General features: G+C 39.0%; 1 protein-coding gene across 2 annotated transcripts; it reads right to left on the bottom strand.

Annotated features, from left to right (window-relative positions):
- Positions 1-4,996: 4,996 nt before the first annotated feature.
- NMUR2 (neuromedin U receptor 2) lies at positions 4,997-19,541 on the bottom strand. Of its 2 annotated transcripts, XM_003981478.6 has the most exons (4): positions 18,671-19,539; positions 12,099-12,183; positions 9,543-9,668; positions 4,997-6,534 (listed from the first exon to the last, which is right to left on the bottom strand). In XM_003981478.6, exons 1-4 carry the CDS (start codon positions 19,385-19,387, stop codon positions 6,263-6,265), a joined length of 1,200 nt encoding a protein of 399 aa, XP_003981527.3. In that variant the 5' UTR covers positions 19,388-19,539; the 3' UTR covers positions 4,997-6,262. The 2 variants fall into 2 exon arrangements, with proteins under 2 accessions (XP_003981527.3, XP_019695618.1); XM_019840059.3 differs by lacking the exon at positions 9,543-9,668 and having other exon boundaries at positions 18,671-19,541.
- Between the last annotated feature and the right edge of the window lie 2,469 nt (positions 19,542-22,010).

The following is a 22,010-nucleotide window of genomic DNA, read 5'->3' as shown; positions in this document are numbered from 1 at the left end:
GGAAGGTTAAATAAGATGATAAATGTAAAGCTCTTAGCACAGTAGCTGGAAAAGTCTCAATAAATGTTGATAGTTGAAAGGCACATTGGGCTAGATGATCTTGAAGGCTCCTTCATGTTCTAGTTATCTATAAATTTTCTAAGTTACATAGGCATTCAAAATAGGCTGCATGTCTCCATTTGGTTAGGGCCAGGGTTAAGAATAGATAATGAAAGAATGAATATAAATTTTCTTTTAGTGGGTAAATTTGAATCCCCATAAATTCAACAGATTGAGAATAAGGGTGTACTTGTTATTCATTGTGTTTTTAGGTCTAGATCAATGTCTGCCACTTGGTGTATATTTAGCATTTACTGGAAAGGGAAAGTGGATAAAATATAGCATGTAGAGCAATTAAGAACAGTTCCAGGTCAGACTTCCTGCCTTGACCACTAGTCCTCTCACTTCTTTGTATAAATGGCAACTCAGTTACCTCTTTAAGACTCAATTATCTCGTTTGTCCAATGGGGATTGTTACAAGCTTTACTTGATAAAAATGTCAAGCACATGACCCACTGTGTGCTTCGTCTAAGTGATTAGTAAATAGCCATATATGATCCAAATCTGATATTGAGGTTCAGACACATAATACAGCTAAACATTCATTTCTACATGTGTTGGAGATAGTATAATGGTGAGTACCCCTGAGGCTTATCTTCTTTTCATTCCTCTCTGAGCTTCGTGTCTATGCTAGAATGACCACATTACCTGGATCCTTAGCCTCCTAAGTCTTCTAATTCTGAGAGTCCAAAAGAAGACATTTAATTCCACAGATGAAGACATGCCAAAGGCCTTTTAAGACAATTAATATGCTTGGTCATCCTTAGCAGCCTGGGAGCCTTGTGGTTTTGCTGACTGCTCTATCATAATATTGATTAATCTTTCATGTAACAAAGAAACAATCTTTAATGCATATTTGTGCCTTCATTATTAATGAAATCCTAGCAGTTGGTGATACAATCTTGGGCAGTTTGTTTATCTGTTGGAAATGACTACAAAAAACACCTGACACATTTCCTGATATAGAGCTCATTTAAATCTTACATTTGAATGCTGCCAGTGAGAGTTACATTCTCTAAAAATTGTAAACAAAGTGAAATGGCATCAAAAAATATATCTTCATGAAGCAATAAATGCCTCCATTTCTATGGATCATTTTCTCACAAACACTTATAGCACTTCCTAGGTGTCCAGCACTGTCCTGGAATGTTACAAATCATATGTTGACTTATTTAATCTTCATGTAACCACAGTGATATAGATAGATACTGTCAGCATGTCTATTTTATAGATGGCAAAACTGAACTATGGAGAGATTACGTAACCTGTCCAAGGTCACGCAGTTAATGATGTTAAAGCCAGGATTTGAACCCAGACATCTGGCTCTAGGGTCCATGTTCTTGACTGCTGTGTTTGCTCTCCAATCTTTGTTAATGATTTAGTGGGAAATAAGTGAAGAGGTAATATTTGGGGATGGCATTAAACTGAAAGGCTTTTTTAGTGATGGCAATGAACTAGAGTCCCATGTAGAATCCATGTAGTAAAATGGGGGAAGCTCAGACTTTGAAGTCAGATAGTTGCGGGTTCAAACTCACTGCACCATTTGCTAGATGCATTCTTCAGTCTCAACACTTCACTACTTCTGGTGGTATTATACATCTCATCGTTTGTCAGGCCGTGGTCTCATGGTGAGTGGAGTATACTTCCAGGCCCCCCAACTCTGAGATTGGCCATGTGACTTGCTTAGCATGGGGAGCGCATGCAGTGGGTGGCCATTGTGTTCCTTGTGAATGCCCCAGCTTGGGTGGAGTAGAGTCACCCCAGCTAGGCTGCAGACAGATGAGTAAGATATAAATACTGTTGTGCGACTCACTCAGACTTTGTGCTTGCTTGTCTCTTTTCCCAAGTGTAAGGGAGGACAAGTCTTATTTTGTCAACTGTAAGCAGGGAGATGACAACATCCTCTTAGTGAAGCTGTGGGAACTTAATGAGATAATTGTGTACATGAATGTTATTGAAGTAAAACTAACAGTTTCTAAAACTCACAGTTCTACTTAAAGAATTGGTAATAAAGTTAGGATCAATATCAAAATTTTTAACGTTTAAAAAAGGAAGCATGGAATTAGAACAAGATATTCCTTCTGTTGGTATAATATTCAAATAAATAATCCTTACCAAAGGCTGGTTAAGACCTATTTTCAAAATATCTATGTAGTCACAAATCATTTTTACCTATGCATTAATGTTGGCTTCTTAACATATGTTTTTTTGTTTTTAAAAATAATGAATTACTTTTCTTTTTAAATAGTGTTTTGTTTGCCAGCTCAATCTAACCATCCTGCCTACTAAATGCACAGTATATATTTTTCACCCTGTGTATATTTCACTGGCAATAGCATCATTTAGGTATATGCAACAATTTTTATGTATAGATTAGTTAAAACTCCCAAACATTGACATTACCTAGAAAATGTTTCCAAAGTACAGCATATGCATATGTCTAATGTAGAGTTCAACTGTAATTTAATGATTTAGAAGGGATTAAAAAAAGGGAAGAGATAGATTGTTTCGATTTGCTTGGCTTGCATAAGCTAATACAACCTCAAGCTTTCTTACAATGTTTGTATAGTATACTTCTACATATTCAAAAAACGAGATCTCCAGCCAAGTAGAGAGAATGTGGAATCCTGCATCTTTTTACAATGAATCTTGTGGGATATTTAAAAACAGATGTATAGGGAAGATAACATGTAGAACTGTTACTATTTCCTGCACTGATATTAATGGACAAAATCCAAGGATAATTCTTCCATTCTGGGTTAATTATAAAATGCTGATGAGGCTTTCATGTCATAATTAGCATGCTTTAGCTTATTTTATCTCATACCTCTGGGTCAAAATCTGGTTCATTGACTTTTTTTTTTTTCAGTGAGTTAACCACAAATTTAAATGGTCTGTAATTATAATGGTGTTTGTTATTGGCCATCTAGTCTATAAACAAACCATGTGTCATACAGCAAGGTGGCAGATTGCCAGCATATCAGTGGTTAGTGATGTGCTGATAAGATGGCTCTCTGGGGGGAAAATAGCTCCAATGTAAAGTGTTTGCCAATGTCTGTGGTGTAAATATTCCCACTGTGGCTGATTTCAGGCCACCAATCATTTAATACCAAGTTCTCAAAATTCCTAAATATATAATAATAAACTTTTGCAAGACAGTCTGAGCCAGTACCAGCCAGTACATCACTGAACAGTTAATACTTATAGACACTGGATTCTTATGTTGGAATAGTGATACTTTTAAATTCTCCTGCAATGCCTTCATTTAACTATAACTCATCCACTAAGTGAGGCCATTAAGGGTGCCTTAATTCTAATAATTTAAGTCAAGACTACTTTGAGGAGCTAACCAGAGCTATAAACCTTCTCCACAGGGGCGCCTGGGTGGCGCAGTCGGTTAGGCGTCCGACTTCAGCCAGGTCACGATCTCGCGGTCCGGGAGTTCGAGCCCCGCATCGGGCTCTGGGCTGATGGCTCAGAGCCTGGAGCCTGTTTCCAATTCTGTGTCTCCCTCTCTCTCTGCCCCTCCCCCGTTCATGCTCTGTCTCTCTCTGTCCCAAAAATAAATAAAAACGTTGAGAAAAAAAAAATTAAAAAAAAACCTTCTCCACAAAAAAAAGTACACACTAAGAATTATGAATACAATTTCAGAGGCTTCTTGGACTTCTGACACTTGTTCATGGGCCTTTATGGGCTAGACAATTTGGCAAGCAACGTTCTGAAGGTCATTGCTTTAGTTCACTAAGTTTGTGAATTACTAGAGAGCTCAAAAGTCACTGTTGAATTACAAAAGAGTATAATTACCAGCATTTTATTAATCATGTTTGCTGTGTGGCCTCTTTCATTATTGCAAAATGCAGAGATCACGAGGAATTCACAAGGAGATGATGAAGTCAACTATTGAGTAGCATTGAACAATTTGGCTTTAGTTTTTCCCTTTGTTCTACTAACTGTGTGTGAACCATTATATGAGCTAACTCTAACACTTGCAACATTTGAATTTTTGTTTTGAAATATAAATTTCCTTTATGTATATGGATGCATGTGTGCATGTATATAAACAAAATCTCAACACTTCCCCCCCCCCCCCCCCCATTTAATGCTAGGCTTAATTAAACCTATTGCTCCTGGAAACAAAAAAGAGATCAAAGCTGTAATCAAGCAACAAAATTACTAGCTTCAATTTTAGTGTTGTTTCTTTTTCTATCCATCTACCTACACCAGCAGCATATTTAGTCCTGGTCACTGGGAGTTGATGTTGAAGATGATGACTTTACTAGATCTTCATTTGAGAAGGTCTCTAAAAGATGAGAAGGAAATTCATTTCTCTTCCATTTCTGGAGTTTTGCTTTGCTGAGTCTTTTCAACTTAATCCCCAAATGACCCAAGGATTCTGCTCACCAACATAAACCATCACTGGAGAATTCTGATTCATTAAAGTTGGCTGTTAATTAGCAAAGAGATTTTTAAAAATATATATTGAATCACTTTGAAGATGATTGTTCAGTTAGGAAATAATGATGTCAGAGACCAATAACAGGATGGTTTATCAGTAGGATGGTTCATTCAATTTAGGGAAAATTCAGAGACTAAAAGCTGGAACTTGTATGTTTCAGCGTCAGTAAGAATCTGGGGTTGGGAAGAACCTTCTGGTACTGTGGGCACAGCAAGGCATGCTGTTATAATCACAACTGGTTAAACAGTGAACTGAAAGATATCCCGGTCAGAAACAGAATTTTAGTCTTTGGCTCTTAATGTGGTTTCATCTGGAGCTGTTCTTTGGCTCAGCACACTGGAATGTGAGTTCAACTAACTCACCACATATTTATTGAACCTCTACCATTGTGACAGATATACTACCAGGATCCCAGCAACAGCAAAAATGAACACAAGATACTTCACGCTTTTGAAAAATTTACATTCTGACAAAACAAGGATATAAATCCCTGAAATACGAAGCAGAGTGAGGAAAAAGCTTAAGAGAGAGATTGACAAGTCAGATACCACATCTATTTGAATAAATCAAGCAGGGTTTTATGGAGGTGACACACTGAGATGGGCATTGAAGGATGGGTAGGACAGCAACAGATGGAAACTAGAGACAAAGAGGGAATTTTATAAGCAAATATGTACAGCCGGAATAACCAGGGCATATTTTCATAAGAAAAGCAAGTATTCTATTTTGAATAGAATATACATTACATGTGATTATATAATAGAAGAGGAGTCTGGAAAGTTGATTTTTCTTATATGTGCTAAGAGTGTTATATAGGTAATGAAGGATTTGGTCAGTGAAAGTCATAGGATTGAGACTAGTAGTTACTATATGATTGTTTTTTTTCCCTAGATAGTAGACCATACCTCTATGTATGGAGTAAGACTTCAGAAATCCATGTCTAGACAAAACTATGAAAACAACTAAGCCTGTATTTGGTATAGTTTATGTCTCTTTTGACCCTCCACCATGGCCTTCTCCATCTTCCCATTCTTTTCTAAGTAGAACTTATATCTGATCTGATTCCTGGTGAGGAATGACTGAGAATGATGTGTGGATTAGGAAAGTGGGAATAAATAGTTCTAAGGAGCATCCCCATATTATCAGGAGGATTCTTCAAGTAAGAGGCTTCAAAATTCTAATGTATCACATTAAAAAGGCCAAATATGAGGCAGTAGGATAAAAAGTTTGCTGTGGAAGAACACTGGTATGGTTCCCTTGAGTCATATAAAGTAACATACCATCTACATGTCTTCCTTTTATATCTCAGAGGGGCCATTGGTTGTGAGAGTTAGAGCCTGACTCAGAGTTTGGATGACTCAGGACAAACTGTTTCCAAAAGTGAAAATCACTCAAAGTATAGGTGTCATTCTTTACTGGTCATGATTTTTTTTTTCTTTCCATGAACTAGTGAAGGAGCACGAGGCAGTTAGGATGGTGGAAAGGAAGCTAAAACTCAGAAGGTTCTGGGTTTTAGATACAGATTTGGTAGCAATTTGTTTAAATACACACACACACACACACACACACACACAATTAGAAGTGGGTATATAAGTTGTAAGACTCATTTTACCTCCCTACTATCATGTAAGAAGGCATACATTTTACACGGTGTCCCTTCCTGTAGTATGGTGGCATAAAGGAATGTCAACTCTTTGAGTGTCCCTTTCATGGTGCCTGTCCACTACAGAGGGCTGTAGGGGGGTGCGAGCTGCTGATGGTTAACTGACAAGGGAACTGGGGACCTGCATCTTCAGTCAGCTCCACAAGGTGGCATTCTGTCAGGAAGATGTTCCGCTGGGCAGGTGGCCCCTGTTGGTGGTGCTGAGAGTGCCCCTGTTTGCAGGGAGAGATCACATTCCAGAATGCTGCCCGGAAGCGGCGCGAGAGTAGGTTATAGATAATGGGGTTGACGGCTGAGCTCAGGTAGAAGAAGACACCTGGAACACAGGAGATTAAAAAAGAGACATGTTGAGGAGTGAGAGGCATGGTAGAATGAAGCATCACTATTTAACAAAGGCCTAGAATACCTGTGATTGCCTCTTTTGGAAGTAATAACATATACAAGACTCTAATTGAGAATACAAAATGCTCTGAACAGATCTACCACCTGTGTGTTTAGGAATCAAACACAGAAAGATTAAAGAGTCTTGGAAAAATTTAGGCCGGCATGGGATCTCTCTGAGATGCTTGGCAAATTCCTTTGATCCTCACTTGTTTAATTAAAGAACATGCTCTGATAGCATTAACGAGAGAGATGCTTAAGTATCAGAGGAAAGAGAGATGTTTTTATCTCATTGGAGCTTTGCTTAAATCTATAATTTGAAACTGCAAGTAATGGAGGAATGGTAAATCAGTTAAGTCGTAGTCCCTGCTGAGATATCTTATAATGCTAACTATCTCTTCAAAGAAATATTCCCCAATGCACTTTTCCTACCTAGTCTTTTCCCTTGATGCCTCCTCCCACCTTACTTTTAACTTTATTAATTGTATTTTTACATTTATTTTTCTCCACCAAATGCCTTGCACACTGACACTTTCCTGTTTGGCACACATGTTTCTTTTATTTCTATGTCTATTTTATTCCCCAAGACCCAAGATGAGCCTAAGGTTGAGAATCAGAGAACTTTGTTTCTGATCTTACTTAGCCTTGCTCATTATGTGACTTTAGACGGAAGTGGTACTTCTATTCTTTTCTCTGTAAAATGGGAATAGTAATACCACTCTAACCCACCTCCCTGAATTACTGTGAGGATAAAGTTGAGACGCTATCCACAGAGGGATTGAGAATGGCTAAGAATGTAAAAAAAGTGATAGGTACTATCATTAACATCTTCGTTGTTGTCCTCATTTATATAGTTCAGGACACACAGAGTGCCATACACCCTATGCACAGAACTGGGAAGGGAGGAATATAGAAGGAGAATATTGCTATGGGCTCTTAATTCATTCAATAAGTAAATATGATTGAATCCTTATTCTCTGCTAGAAACTTTGAGGCACATTGGTAGGCAGTGGATTTAGACTTTGGTCTCCAAGGACATGGAATAGTATTACAGAGGCAAGACCTATGCCTAACTTCAACAGTAAACAAAAGAACTCTACCAAACTATATCTGTTTATATATATATATATATATATATATATATATATATATATATATGATATATATGATATATATATATGATATATATGATATATCATATATATATATGACTGACAGTCATCCTATGGAAATTCACATAATGGCATAAACACAAGGACCATGATGGTCATGAAGGATTTAATGGAGTGCTTAAATGTTGCCTACCCTGAAGTGGGCAGGGGAAGAGATAAGAGAGTACTTCAGGTAGAAGCTAAATGTGCAGAGGCAGGAATGGTTATATTGTGCAGGAATAATGCAGACACGCACAACCCTCTAATTAACCAGTTTGACAAGTATATGATTTATGAATGGAAATACATAACTTGAGGATCAAAAGGCAAGTTGGGGGCATTTTTTTGTAGCATTTAGAAGGTTTAGACTTCATCTGGTTGGCAATGTGGGGGAAGAGAGACGATTTTTAACTGGAAAATATTAATATAAATGTTGTAATTTGAAAATCTTAAAATGGTTGTCTTGATGCATCTGGAGATGTAGAGTCAACTAATTGTCTCATGTGATCTTGTAGTGTTTTCCAATGTATTTAATCACTTTCTTTTTTCACAGCTTAACCACAAAGATAAGCTAAGAGCTATAAATATTTTTGAGATTTCACCCAGAATTAGTAATTAATTTAACATGGAGGAATATACTAATGTCAAGGTATAAACCATAACACAAGGCTTCCTGAGTACAAAAGAAAGGATGATTGAATATAGATAACATACATGGCACTCAATATACCTAGGAACACTGTTGTTTTTGCTTTATGCACACCTGCAACTTAACGTGCACAAGTTGCTTTAATCTGTTTTTTCTGGTGAGGTCTTTGATGATCTAATGTGCCCATAGAAGCAGCCAGTGACTAGCCAAGGTAGAGGGACAATGTGGTCTGCACATAAGTCTAACAGTCACCTTTGCTGAGAAAGAGGGATACAGGTGACCATTCTCTGCTCCATTTTGGGAGAAAGAATCTTGAACTTGAAGTTGGACAACTTGGGCTGGAACACTGTTTTTACTATTTGCCAACCAAGTGACTTTGGGCAAGTCATTTCTTTCTTGTGGAACTGTTCTTTCAGCTGTAAAAGGTGATGATAATATCTACTTACTAAGCTTTCGTGATGACTATAGAAAGATATATAGCATTGTGCAGCTTAAAAAGGCTTTTTAATAGCTATTATTTCATTTACTTCTTACCAACAGCCCATGGTTTGTATAGGACAGGCATTATTGTCATTTTCCAGTTGAGGAAACTATGGCATGAAGGAATCCACATTCTTCAGATCACACAGGATATTAATAATGGAAATGAGGTGCAAATCCAGGTCCTCTGACTTAATGATCTTTCCATTGCTATTTCCACCCTATTCCATGGTATCCTTAACAAGCAACATTAAAGTAGCCTAAAAACAGATCCTGATGCCTCATGAATGCCCTTTGGTTAGTTTTCATGAGGATTTAATACTTGCTGAAGACAATATGAGATTTTAGGGACATCGATATTTAATAAAAACCAATTCAGTTATGTGGTCTTTGGATGCAAAACAAAGGAATCACTTCTTAGACCATTTTCCTGCTGTAATCACCAGGCTTAGAGTTGAGGTCTTCAATAAAGTAGGCTCTACAATAGTGATTTGGTATATTTCTTTTGGATAAGTAACATGCCTAATCAATACATGAATAAAAAATCAAATGTGTTCTTTATTGTATGGTGGGGTCCGCATAATAATTAGTATATATAAATAGAACCTAAGTGAGATTAAAAAGTAGATACTTGTGATATAACCAAACCAGCCAAAATTTTACCTGACACCACATGGATGAGATTGAACACAGCAGCCAGGGATTCAGTCCACTCCTCCACAAAGCTGAAGAAGAGCCGATCAATGTGGAATGGGGCCCAACAGACAGCAAACACTAAGACCAAGGCAACTGGAAAAGGATGATGAATGAAAGAGCAAAGGACAGTCAAGGCAAGGATAGGTATATAATGCCCACTCTGAATCCAGCCATTCCTTCTAGCATTTCCCCTCCACCATCTTTTTAATCATTTAATCATTTAATCATCTAGATCCTAAAGAACCTCTACATAGAACATTTACACATGAGAGTGAATTGTATAGGATTTGGGGTCAGTTTCCATATGATTGTATAAGATTTCTTGTACAATATGAGTTTACTTTAGAACGCTTAAAATAGTACTGACTTTGTTCAAAGCTGAAAACATTCTATTGTGGAAAATATGTTGCAAGAAGGTTGCTGGTACCACATAAATGGGTTATATGAATAAAATGATTGGGTTCAAGCAATTGGTGTTCTTTTAAGTCCTAGATTAATAACAAACTATTGATACAGTATATAGTATAAATGTTGTATGAATTTATCTTTTTACTCTAGAAATAATTAGAAACTTATGCAAATTCAGTCATTCTGTAAGGGGTGGGAGGGACATAAAGAAAGAAAAATCATGAGCGTTATATTGCTTTACAAGCATCTTTTGATTGAGGTGGAGATGTATCTATTATAACTTTTCTATGGTACAGATTGCCTCACAATTTTTTTTTGTTTTTACTTTTTGTTTTTATAAAATTACAGATTCACAGAAATACACTATTGCCCAGGGTTTTTTGTTTGTTTGTTTGTTTTTGTTTTTGTTTTTTTAATTTTCAGCTCCTAAGACAGAGATTAGTGCTACCATATTTTCTCTTTGGGGCATTTAATCTTCACCAATATAAATATGTATGTTTTTTTGTTTTCTCTTCTGAAGTTGTAAAATACTTTTATTTCCCAAGACATGATGCTTGAGATTTCCCTCAGGAAAGTCTTATAGGGACTAGCGGGGAGATAGGAATATAGATGAAACAAGATTAGTTGTGAGTTGGTAATATTTAAAGCTGGGTGATGGGTACACGGGTGATCATTTTACAATTGTCTGAATTTGTGAGTGCATTTGAAGTTTCCATGGTAAACGGTGTGGTATGCCTGTGTGGTGTAGTTTCAAGAATATCTGAATGTTTCTTTTGAGTTTACCAACCCCCCCTCCGCTGCCCTTCTACCAGAAAAAGTCTCTAATCTGCTCACTACTGCCTACAAATCCCTTTAGTTAAAAATTTAATTACTGTTAACATGGAACACTCCAACCCCAAAGGCAAATACTTTACTGTATATTTTATCACAGTGACTTTAATGTGCATACACTTCAAATCTTTTTGCAAGAGCAGATTATGATCAAGGAGGAAGAGGAGAGAGAGATTATGAAGACATGAGATTTCTTAATAGGGAAAGTCAGGTGCCAACAGGGGCTAAGCGATTTCTAAGATGATGACTACTAGAATTGAAAAGACAGGCTTTAGTGACTTCACAGGATTTTTGCTCATAAACACCACATAGTTAGAGTAAGTGTTTTATATACCTATTAGCCTGAAGGATATGTTTCTTTCAAATCTTTGGTTTTGTCTTGGGAAGTTTATTATAAATCTCCTTTCCTCCTTTCTCATCAATATTTCTCATACGCTAGTGCAGGACTATATATATATCTTAATATTTACTTATTTTTGAGAGTGCGGGAGGGGCAGAGAATAAGGGAGACAGATAATCCCAAGCAGGCTCCAGCCGTCAGTACAGAGCCTGAGCCCAACGACAGATCTCACGAACCCTGAGATCATGACCTGAGCAGAAACCAATAGTCGATGCTTAACTGACTGAACTGAGCCACCCAGGCACCCCAGGACCACATATTTTTATAGCACTCTTTTGGGAGAGTGTAGAGCACTGCCCGGATTTTTAAAAACACCTTATCTATACAAAAGAGTGTATTGTTTTATATAAAATCATATGATGTTATAGGTGGTATGACTGCTTACAGTTACTCTTGGCCACATGTTCTTAATCTGGAATTAAAAGATCCTAGGGAGTCCAAGGATGGGTGTCAACAGGTTCGTGATCCCCTGAAAAGGATTATACAATGTTTGTGTATGTGTATTTGTACATTTTCTGAGGGGAGAGTTCACAGCTTTCATTGTATTTAAAAAAATTAAAAAAGCAACTCATAACACAAAATAGGTTAAAAATAACCTGCTCAGTTTAGAGAGGAAAAGAAATGCTCAAAATCACAGAGAGTGAGATTTGCCAAATACCTCAGAGAGTATTACAATGACACAACTCAGGGCATTGTTTGAGGGTTAAAAAGTGAAATAGAAACAAAACAGAAAGGTCCTAGGAGGCTGAGAAAACCAAGGAAGACCAGACCTCAACATCTTGTTTCAGAATTTTGATTCTGACCCCAGCAACGCTTTCTCAGTACCAAATGCAACTCCTTTGCTTTCACAAACAAACAAACCCCAAACAAAATGAAGGACTCACATAGCATCTTGGTGACTGATTTTCTGGCAGGTCTTTGAATATTTGCAGTCATTTCATCTGCCCCAAGCAGTTGGTCCTTCTTTAGCTGCAAGGGAAGTGGAAAGGTTGCTAAGGGAGGTAAACATTTTTTTCCTCCTGTTAAGATCTGAGAAATGTAGCTCTAACACTCATTTTGCAGACAAAAAACTGGGACACAAAGAAATGTAAGAATTTGTCAAATGTTTAACAATAAGTTGGAGGTGGAGTTGGATCCAAGTCACCTAAATCAACAGGATCGAGGGTTGTGGCCACGTTGCAATGCAACCATTTATCATACGCTATTCTGTAGAACCCTGGTTATATAGTATGTTAACGTGTATTCTATAAAAAATGTGAAATTCTAAAGTAAAAAAAAGTTAGGTAGGCAATTCATTCATTCATTCATTCATTCAATAATAATCAGATATCTTTTAGAATGGAATCCCTCTGCTATAGGGTAGGTAGGCAGTAGAAAACAAAAACAGATATTGTTTCTGCTTCATAAATTTTATAGTCTTTATTGTGAGTCTTCTCAGTGTCTTTAAGGTGCTGATGGACATTATGAACATTTTCCTGGGGGTTCATGTATCACCCTTCCCTCATCCCCACCTTCCACACCCCACATCTCCAACCCCAACCTCAAAGGAGATAGTGCTTCTTTGACTAAACAATTTTCCCCCACCCAACCCTTTTCAGTGGAATACTTACTATATCTTAAGAAGCGCAATCTGAGAAATTCTATGTTAATAATGTTACTGATAAGACTGCACATGTTTCTGAATTTAGATGTGGAATATACTCATCCTGTTGCAAGAGGTGGTGATCCTTGAAGTCTCTAAAAATGTCAAATATTAACACCACTGTACATGCAATTTTTCCCACCCTGTTCAAGTCCCATCTACTTCTACAAGACTCTGGTGGCCCTGCAGCCCATTATCCTCTCCTTCCTCTCAACTCCCTTAGCACTGAAGATCTGCACCGTTTACCTAGTTGTGGAATTTTCTTCTTTTCAACTTACATATTTTTAGTTGGTGGGGTTATACAACTATAAAGAAACCATAAAGAAAGCTTTAAGGACTCATGACAAACTACTATCAAGTATCTACAAGATAGTACAGTATGTGTTTGTGCTTGATTCTCTAGCACTTATTCTCTTCTTTTCCTACCAATGGTACCATGATTTTCCTTTAGGAAATTAACGCTTTCTCCATTCCTAGGCATTCATTAATTTGGATGGCAATGATCCCATCTCCAGCTCCAGGTTCAGACCCTAAATAATTTAGCTCCTTTCCATCAGTCACAGTGATTAGATGATTGGAATCAATGGGGTTTCAGATTCTTGCTTGTACTTCTAGGAATTGAAGCTTTATTTCTCTCTTATTGGGACCCCTTCTTGTTCTCTGCATGGAATTCTGGAATACAACAGCTATTTTTTTTTTTTTCCACCACAAGGAAAGTGCTGGGAGCCACGAATGACCTGTTGTGTGTATTTTGAGGTTGAAATCAACCTTATGGAAAGAAGAGCAAAGAAATAGAAATAAAGCTAGGTCTTTGAGAATATTGTGTGTTTTACAGAATTAAGCTTCATCAAAAGCCAGCTCCACCTCTTGATTTATCAGGTCTATACTGCCCTTCATGTTTTGCCAGATTGAGTTGGGGTTCCCTCATTAGCAACGTAGAAAGTTCTGACACACTTATCAGGACCATCAGGTGGAAGGAACATTCAACTTATTCTATATAGTTTTGGGTAGATTAGGATCAGATTGTTGAATTATAAGAAAATGTATTCCAGTTCAAGATAAAAAAGAGTTTGGTGTGGGTATGTGCAACAGTAGAACAGACTGCTCTTAGAATCAGTGACCTTCCTGAGCTGGATGGCATTTTTATAGAACGCTTCAGAGAAGGTATTTAAAATTAAATAAGAGTTGGGGGCACCGGGGTGGCTCAGTCAGTTAAGCGTCCGACTTTGGCTCAAGTCATGATCTTGCCATCTGTGAGTTCAAGCCCTGAATTGCACTCTGTGATGATAGCTAAGAGCCTGGAGCCTGCTTTGGATTCTACGTCTCCCTCTCTCTGTCCCTGCCCCACTTGCATGCTCTCTCTCTCTCTCTCAAAAAATAAATACACATTAAAAAATAATTTTAAATTAAATAAGACTTGGAAGAGAGGGCCATTAAAAGTTGCCTACAGAGTTAAACAAAGGAGTATCCTGTCTCTCTGACAAACATGTTAGCTCCTAGAAGTCAGGTAGCTCTCAAGACCACACCAGCCCTGAAGCATCACTTGGATAATTAACAAACCTGACCAATCTGTCTCTGAATATACTGGTGCTCTCTACGTATACCCGTGTCTTTACAAAGTAAGGGAGTAAGGAGTCTGTGAGATTTAACCCTTCCAAGGTCATCTAGAACTTGGAAACAAGAAAGAAAAATATTATGCAGTTATTAGGAATGGACAGGAGGAAACTGACAATAATGTTATTAATGTAATAGTAAAACAAAATAATGCAGGTGTAGTGCTCATCTCAGTTCCTGGCACATGCTATTCAATAAGTATATATTGTCATTCTGGTTATTGTCCTCAGTTTACTCAAAAGACATAATAAAAACTGAATTTTGGTGAAACAGGGTTATTTATTCATATCTGTGGGGTCACTCATGTGGATTACTGAGTCCCTTCCAGAAATTCTCCCTCTCATGGTAACTGTCACCCACAAGCAGTACTTGTGTTGAGACAAAGAAGCAAACAGATGCACTGAGACAAAAACCTTTTTGTTTAAGAGCAATAAATCAAACTGCACATCTTACTAACTCATCACTTAAATCTGCTAAAGGTTCTAATTATTTCCTACTATTTTAATCTTATTTTTAAAGTTTATTTATTTTTGAGAGAAAGAGTGAGAGCTCAAGGGCAGGAGAGGGGCAGAGAGAGAGGGAGAGAGATAGAGTCCCAAGTAGGCTTTGCACTGTCAGCACGGAGCCTGATGTGGGGCTTGAACCCACGAACCATGAGATCATGACCTGAACCAAAAGCAAGAGTTGGATGTCTAACCGACTGAGTCACCCAGGCACCCCCCATACCATTTTTTAAATTTTGTCATTATTACAAGAGAGTCATTCCATAATTTGATTTCAGTCCAAAATTAAGAACAAAGAACAACTATTGAGATCTATTAGTCCCTTCTTTGGGTGGGTTTAAAACTTCTCATTGGTAATTTCTCTACTTAAAGTAATAGTTTCCTTAAATCAAACATAAAGCAAACAGTTCATACAGTTCTTTTATGAACAGGCTTCCTGTACAGTGTAGTTTGCAACGAAAAGAAAATTATATTAATAATTTCTTACTTTTCAGCTTTCATAGGTTTTAGTGATACAACTAACCAACTAGGGGGAAGAGTGAAAACTGAATATTTATGCATCTGATACATTGTTTCGGTGGAATTTGAAGGAGGCGGTATAGTAGAATAGAATGCACACAATTTGTCTGGCCAATATTAACTACTGCTTTATGTTTGAATTATTTTATTTCCCTTCAGATGTTTAGCAAAGTAGCTATTCACTCCTTAAGTATTCTCCCCACCCCTGCACTTCTAAAAGTCAAGATACAAAAAGAGGAGTGAAAAATTGTGGTTACTCTACAGGAAGTTCAGAGGCCTTCCTCTCCACTCACTTTAGCTGTGTGAGATAAAAGGTGAAGGGGAGGGCCATGTGGGGGATTCAGGTTGATCCACCACATTTATATATATATAATAATAATTTATATTTATATTTATATTTATATTTATATATGTATAAATATATGTATAAATAATATATAAATATATAATATATATAATTATATATAATTATATATATATATATATATATATATATATATATATATATATAAATTCCACCACGTTTATATAGTTTGTGGAGACTAAGCTCCAGAATACCAAGATATACTCCTAGCTTTTGTGTAAATATTTCCACAATCTGAACAAGATCTGTTTATTAAAAAAAAATAGTGCAACTCTGTTTGGCATGGCTGGATTCTGCTACAATTCATAATACATCCTCTTCAATTCAAGTGTTAATGTTGCCTGCAGGAGTATAAGTACCAGGTGAGAGACCCAAAAGAGCTTCCCTCCCAGATGGGAAGAAACTTGCCTTGGGGTTGTCTACTTTCCATCTCTAACAGGTTTGAGCCTTGGAGAGCAGCTCAGTGGGTACTTGTATCCTGGAATGATGCAGCAGCACACATATGGCTCCCCTCTTTCTTCCTTGGTCCTGGGATTCCATCAAAGGGAAATCACCAGGAACCATGACCACGTACACAGGGACCAGGTGCAGCTAGAGTCAGGGAGAGTTTTCCTGAGGAAGTGTGGGTGAAGTAGGATTTAAAATATGAGTTAGAATTAACAAAGCAAAAGGGATTGTGATTGTCAACAGTAGCAACATTTTGGGCAATGATGCAGCAAAGGGTACAGCCTGTGCAAAGGCCCCGAACGCCATAGTCTAGGGCCTATTTCTCCTAACTCCGTCTACAGATCTTTAATTCCTCTAGAAGTGATATTCTAAGTCGAGAGTTTTTCCCTGGTGTCCTCTGGGTAAGAGCTCATCCTTCCTGAGAATAGGAAAGCTCGAAGTTTCACTATACACACAAAGCAAACTAGATAGTTTCTAAGCTGTCATCTGAACTGTCACTTAGCTTCTGATACAAGGTAGCCTTAAGTTCATTACAGCAAAACAAAATGAAACACAAAGTAATTGGTTGGGGTGAGGGATATGTGTTTCCTACTCAAAGTTAAATACTTCTCCCAAATTAACCCAAGATAAATGATTGGTGTTGGATGAGATGGTATTGATAAGTTTGGGGTAGAGATTTCTCACAGGGCTCATGATATGTGGAATGATACAGAAATCCTTTTCCCCCAGTGATACACACACATTCTAAAGCTAGTCTGGGGTGACATGTATCTCTGGGAATAGAGGAGCCATCCCTCTAAGAGGAGAATGACAAAACTCCCTGCCTGATTAAATTTACTTCTGTGTCTGGACATCTGTGGTACTTAGAATTTGTTCTTCTTAGTTGGATTCTGCCACTCATCTTAGGCACAGCATGTATTTAAAAGGACCACTTGTGGGGGCAGTCATTTCTGATATTCACCTTTCTCAAAGATGCACTAAGATGGGAGTACCTTGACTGTCACAGAATACATGGTGGCAGAGTCATCTTGAAACATATGATGGGAATGTGATGTTTGCTTTGTTTTCCCTTCATTATTAATTCTCGTTGTTCCTGCTCATGGATTTTTCTTTCTCATTTTTTTTTTTTTTAGGTTATTACAGACTGCCAGAGCTATTGGGAGCCTTAGATATGATCTAATGTGACCTTTTCATTTTATAAATGTGAAAACTAACTCCAGGAGAGAGTTGTGTGGCTTGGCTAAAAGCATATTTTATGTGAGCTTCAGATCTGGGAATCTAAGTAGTCCTAAGACTGTTTACAAAACACAAGCTGCCTCCTTAAATGGGCATAAAACCGTCACAGTTAGATTTCATCTCTATGAATTTGGATGCAGAATGTGCCAGGAGAGGGATTATATAGACTCACTACTACCCTCACCAAAAGTAGTTTCTCTCAGCTAATTTAGATTAGGGAAAAAAAAAAACCCCAACTCATGAGTATCATATCACCATGAGTATAGGAAAGGAACCTTCTCTAATTATAAGATATGTTGGAAACAAAGTGATAGTGTTTTATTAATTCTGGCTATCACTTATCCCACTTTCTTCTACTCTATCTTATGTGCTCTGTTCACTTCTTTGTCCCTCAGTTTCCATCTGATCAAGAGAAATCCAAGTTGGTCCCACTCAAGCCATATATATATATATATATATATATATATATATATATATATATATATTGCATTTTAACCTGATATTTTATATATCAAGCCATATATATATATATATATATATATATATATATATATATATATATTGCATTTTAACCTGATATTTCAACCAAAGGGTCAAAGCAACCATAAGGAACAGTCTCACTTTAAAACTATATATCTGTCTTGGAGTAGAAGATAGAGATAGTTTATGTTATACACAGACCCAATTGGTACAGAGGAAAATTTCAGTGCAGGCGGTAGATGGGGACAGGAGACAACAGGATGTGGAGCAGTTTCTCCTGTGGTAGCCACTTTGTGCTGCTTAAAATGAGGCTCCCCCTCAGGCCTACTGAATCAGGATTTCCCAGGGGGAAGGGCCTGCACTTTGATACCCAGAGTAAAATTTCTAGGAACTCCTAGATTTGAAAGCCACAGGCATAGAGGGAAGAATAATGATAGATGAGTTGAAGGAAATGGTTTATAGTTGTGTTTAGTATTTGCCTGATTTGGGGCCGGTCCTTTAACTTCTGTTTGCCCTCTGAGCTCATTCTGTTTTCCTCTCTGCTTCCTTCCAATTCTGGATTTCTCCAAGTCTAAGTTCTTTTCTCTGAACTTTGAGTCAATGAGAGTAGAAGAGATACACCACCCTAAGCCAGCGAGCTCGGATACTCACTTTGAGCCCCATGAGGTAGTAGAGGACACTGATGACAGTCATGGGGAGGATGTAGAAGAGGAAAGAGGTAACCTGGATGACGAAATTGTAGATCCATATGGGCTTGATGACCGCACAGGTGGCGGAGCCCGGGACCAAGGACCCATTGGGGAAGTAGTGCAGCTTGATGCCGTGAACGCTGGTGTTGGGCAGAGAGGAGAGGGCAGAGAAGCCCCAGACGAGGCCAAGGATCCTGAGAGCCCGCCGCCGGGTGCTCCTCAGTTTGGCCTGGAACGGGTAGAGGATGGCCACGTAGCGTTCCACGCTGACCGTGGTGACGCTGAGGACGGAGGCAAAGCACACCGTCTCAAAGAGGGCCGTCTTGAAGTAGCAGCCCACCAGCCCAAACAGGAAGGGGTAGTTGCGCCACATCTCGTAGACTTCCAGGGGCATCCCAAGGAGCAGGACCAGGAGGTCGGAGACGGCCAAGCTGAACAGGTAGTAGTTGGTGGGCGTCTTCATAGCCTGGTGCCGAAGAATCACCAGGCACACCAGGAAATTGCCGACGACTCCCACGACGAAAATCAGCGCGTACACTGCAGTCACTGGGAAGAAGAAGTGGCTGCGTGGAGGCCCGTAGAGGAAGGCCAGGTAGTCCTCGGTGCTGTTCAGGTATTTCTGGGATGGATCTGCCAGTTCCTGCTGGTGGATCCAGGAAACGTTCTTGTGTTTTTCCATTACTGGTTTTAAACGGCAAGACCTGAGCCTCCTTTGATAGAGGCTTCTGTCCCAGGCTGAGCCAGAAAAGAAAGAGAAAGCAGGCAGGAAAGCACAGACTCAGGGGGGCGGGAAAGAGGCTGGGGAAGCGTGAGTACTTCAGAAAGGCTGGGCTGCTCAGACGCGGATCCCTTTGGAAGAGATAGAGGCCCCGCCCCTGCACGGGCTGTGGGCCAATGAGTGTGTGTCAGACGCTCAGCCCGAGGACCCCTGGGTTGGAGGGCTGGCTTTGAAGCAGGAGCTGGAGAGGAGCAGAGACGGTTCTCTGGATTGGAAGGAGCTGGGAAAACAGCTAACACAGAGGGTGATACTCTCACTTGAATGAGCCGTGGGTACTTTGAGCGTGCGTTTTGCAGAGCTGTGGGCGTCTGGATGGAAATACAAAATAAAGTTGCAGGGTCATGGATAGGAGAGTACAAATTTCCATTGATCCTTGTCACCTGCACAGCGTGACAAAAATGGGAGATCAATAGATTTCTCAAGTTATCTTGTTCCGTTGGAAATCCAGGGCTCTCTGGGGAAAGCATGATCAATGTGCCTTTCTGGTTTGTTTGCATCCACAATAGAATCCAAAGCCTGGAAAAACCCTTGTGCGACATCTAGCCCTGCCGGCTGTCTCTCACTTCGGTCTCTTTTGGCAGTGGCTTGCTGTACTAAAAGGCAGTGGGGTTTAAAATCAGACACACCCGTAGAAATCATGTAAAGGCATTGGGATTGTTGCTCAGGCTCTCCCAGCCTCATTTCCTTACCTGTAAATTGAAGATTTATTCACTCTATTTTATTCAACCAATACTTCTTGAGGGTTCACTGTGTTACCAGGCAATGTTCTAGGCTCTGTGGAAACATCAGCAGACAAGCAAAACAAAGATCTTTGTCATGTGGAGCTTTTCTTACTGTAGGGAATTCTGAAAATATGCAAGCAAACAAATAATAATACAATTTCAGATAACAACTTGTGATGTGAGGGGAAAGAAGGATATAGGACCATACACGCATAAGGCTGGGGTGTTGTTTTATTAAGGATGGTCAAAGAAAAATTACATCAGGAAATGTCATTTGGGCTGAGGTCTGAATGATGAGAAGTCAGTCATAAAAGAGCAAAGGGTGAGGCGCCTGGTTGGCTCAGTCGGTTGAGCGTCCGACTTCAGCTCAGGCCGTGATCTCACAGCTGGTGAGTTTGAGCCCCATGTTGGGCTCTGTGCTGACAGCTCAGAGCCTGGAGCCTGCTTTGGATTCTGTGTCTCCCTCTCTCTCTCTGTCCCTAACCCACTCGCATTCTGTCTCTGTCTCTCTCAAAAATAAATAAACATTAAAAAATTTTTTTAAAGAGCAAAGGGAAGTGCATTCCCAGCAAAAGTAATAGCGAGCGCAAAAGTCCTGAGGCAACAATGAGCTTGATGTGTTTCAGAAACATCAAGAAGACAAATGCAGGTGGGACTTAATGAGTGGACAGGAGAGTATGAGTGATTAGCTTGAAGTGACTGGTGGGGACCAGATCATGTAAATTTTTCTAGGATTTGATATAGCGTTTGGGTCTGATTCAGACTGCAGAGAGAAATCTCTGGAAAGTTTTGAGCAGGAGAATTAAGAAGGGTGAAGTATTAATAGGATGTAGGCAGGAGGCTGGTGCAGTATTCTAAGTAAGAAATAGTAATGGATGGGTTTACTATGGCAGCAGCAGATTTGAGAGATATCTGAATTCAGAAATATTTTTGCAAGGGATGGTACCTTATGTGGTTGTTGAGAAGATTAAATGAGAGTACTTATCTTAAAGCATCTTATCCTTAAGAGATGCTCACCAAATGTTAATTATTTTTTCCTTTTTATTTGTTAAGTTGAATGATAAAACTGAGACGAAAGAGGTCAAGTGGCTTGTCCAAGAATAATATGTTGGTCACGATGGGGCAGTTTATGCTGCTGTAAGGAATGACATCTCAGTGGTTTAAAACAGCAACAATTTGTTTCTCACTACAAATTTGTCATTGGTCCCTAGGAGGGCCTGTCCCATGCTGTACTCACTCTGGGACCCAGGCTGATGGGATGATCACTATCTGGGACTTTGCTGATCATTGCAATAGAAAATGAGCTCTGGAAGGTCTCAGGTAATCATAAGCTCTAGTCCAGAAGTAAGTAATACATGCCACCTTTGCTCATGGCTCACAGCTCTTTGGCCAAGACTAATCATGTGCATCCACTCAAACACAATAGGGGCAGGAAGTGCTCTCCTACCGTGTGCACAGAAGATGGAGAACCGGGAAAATTTGTGGAACAGCCTTAACAGTGACTTAGATAGCAAGTCATGGCAGAGCCAGAACTTGAGCCCTCTCGTTCATGATGGGCTTTGTCGTTAAGATCACTATTAAGAAACTTTAATATATATTTCTGATAGAGTTTAAGTATTGGGATGCAGTATCTCATTGAGGTGCAGGGTCATTAAAATTATAAGGGTGAACAGGGGAGTGTGGGTGGCTCAGTCGGTTGAGCGGCTGACTTTGGCTCAGGTCATGATCTCCCGGTTTGTGAGTTTGAGCCCTGCATTGGGCTCTGTGCTGACAGCTCAGAGCCTGGAACCTGCTTCAGATTC

The sequence above is a fragment of the Felis catus genome, chromosome A1 (assembly GCF_018350175.1).
Source record: "Felis catus isolate Fca126 chromosome A1, F.catus_Fca126_mat1.0, whole genome shotgun sequence".
NCBI classification, from domain to species: domain Eukaryota; kingdom Metazoa; phylum Chordata; class Mammalia; order Carnivora; family Felidae; genus Felis; species Felis catus.
Note: the sequence above shows the minus strand (reverse complement) of the source record. Positions and strands in the feature narration are given on the sequence as shown.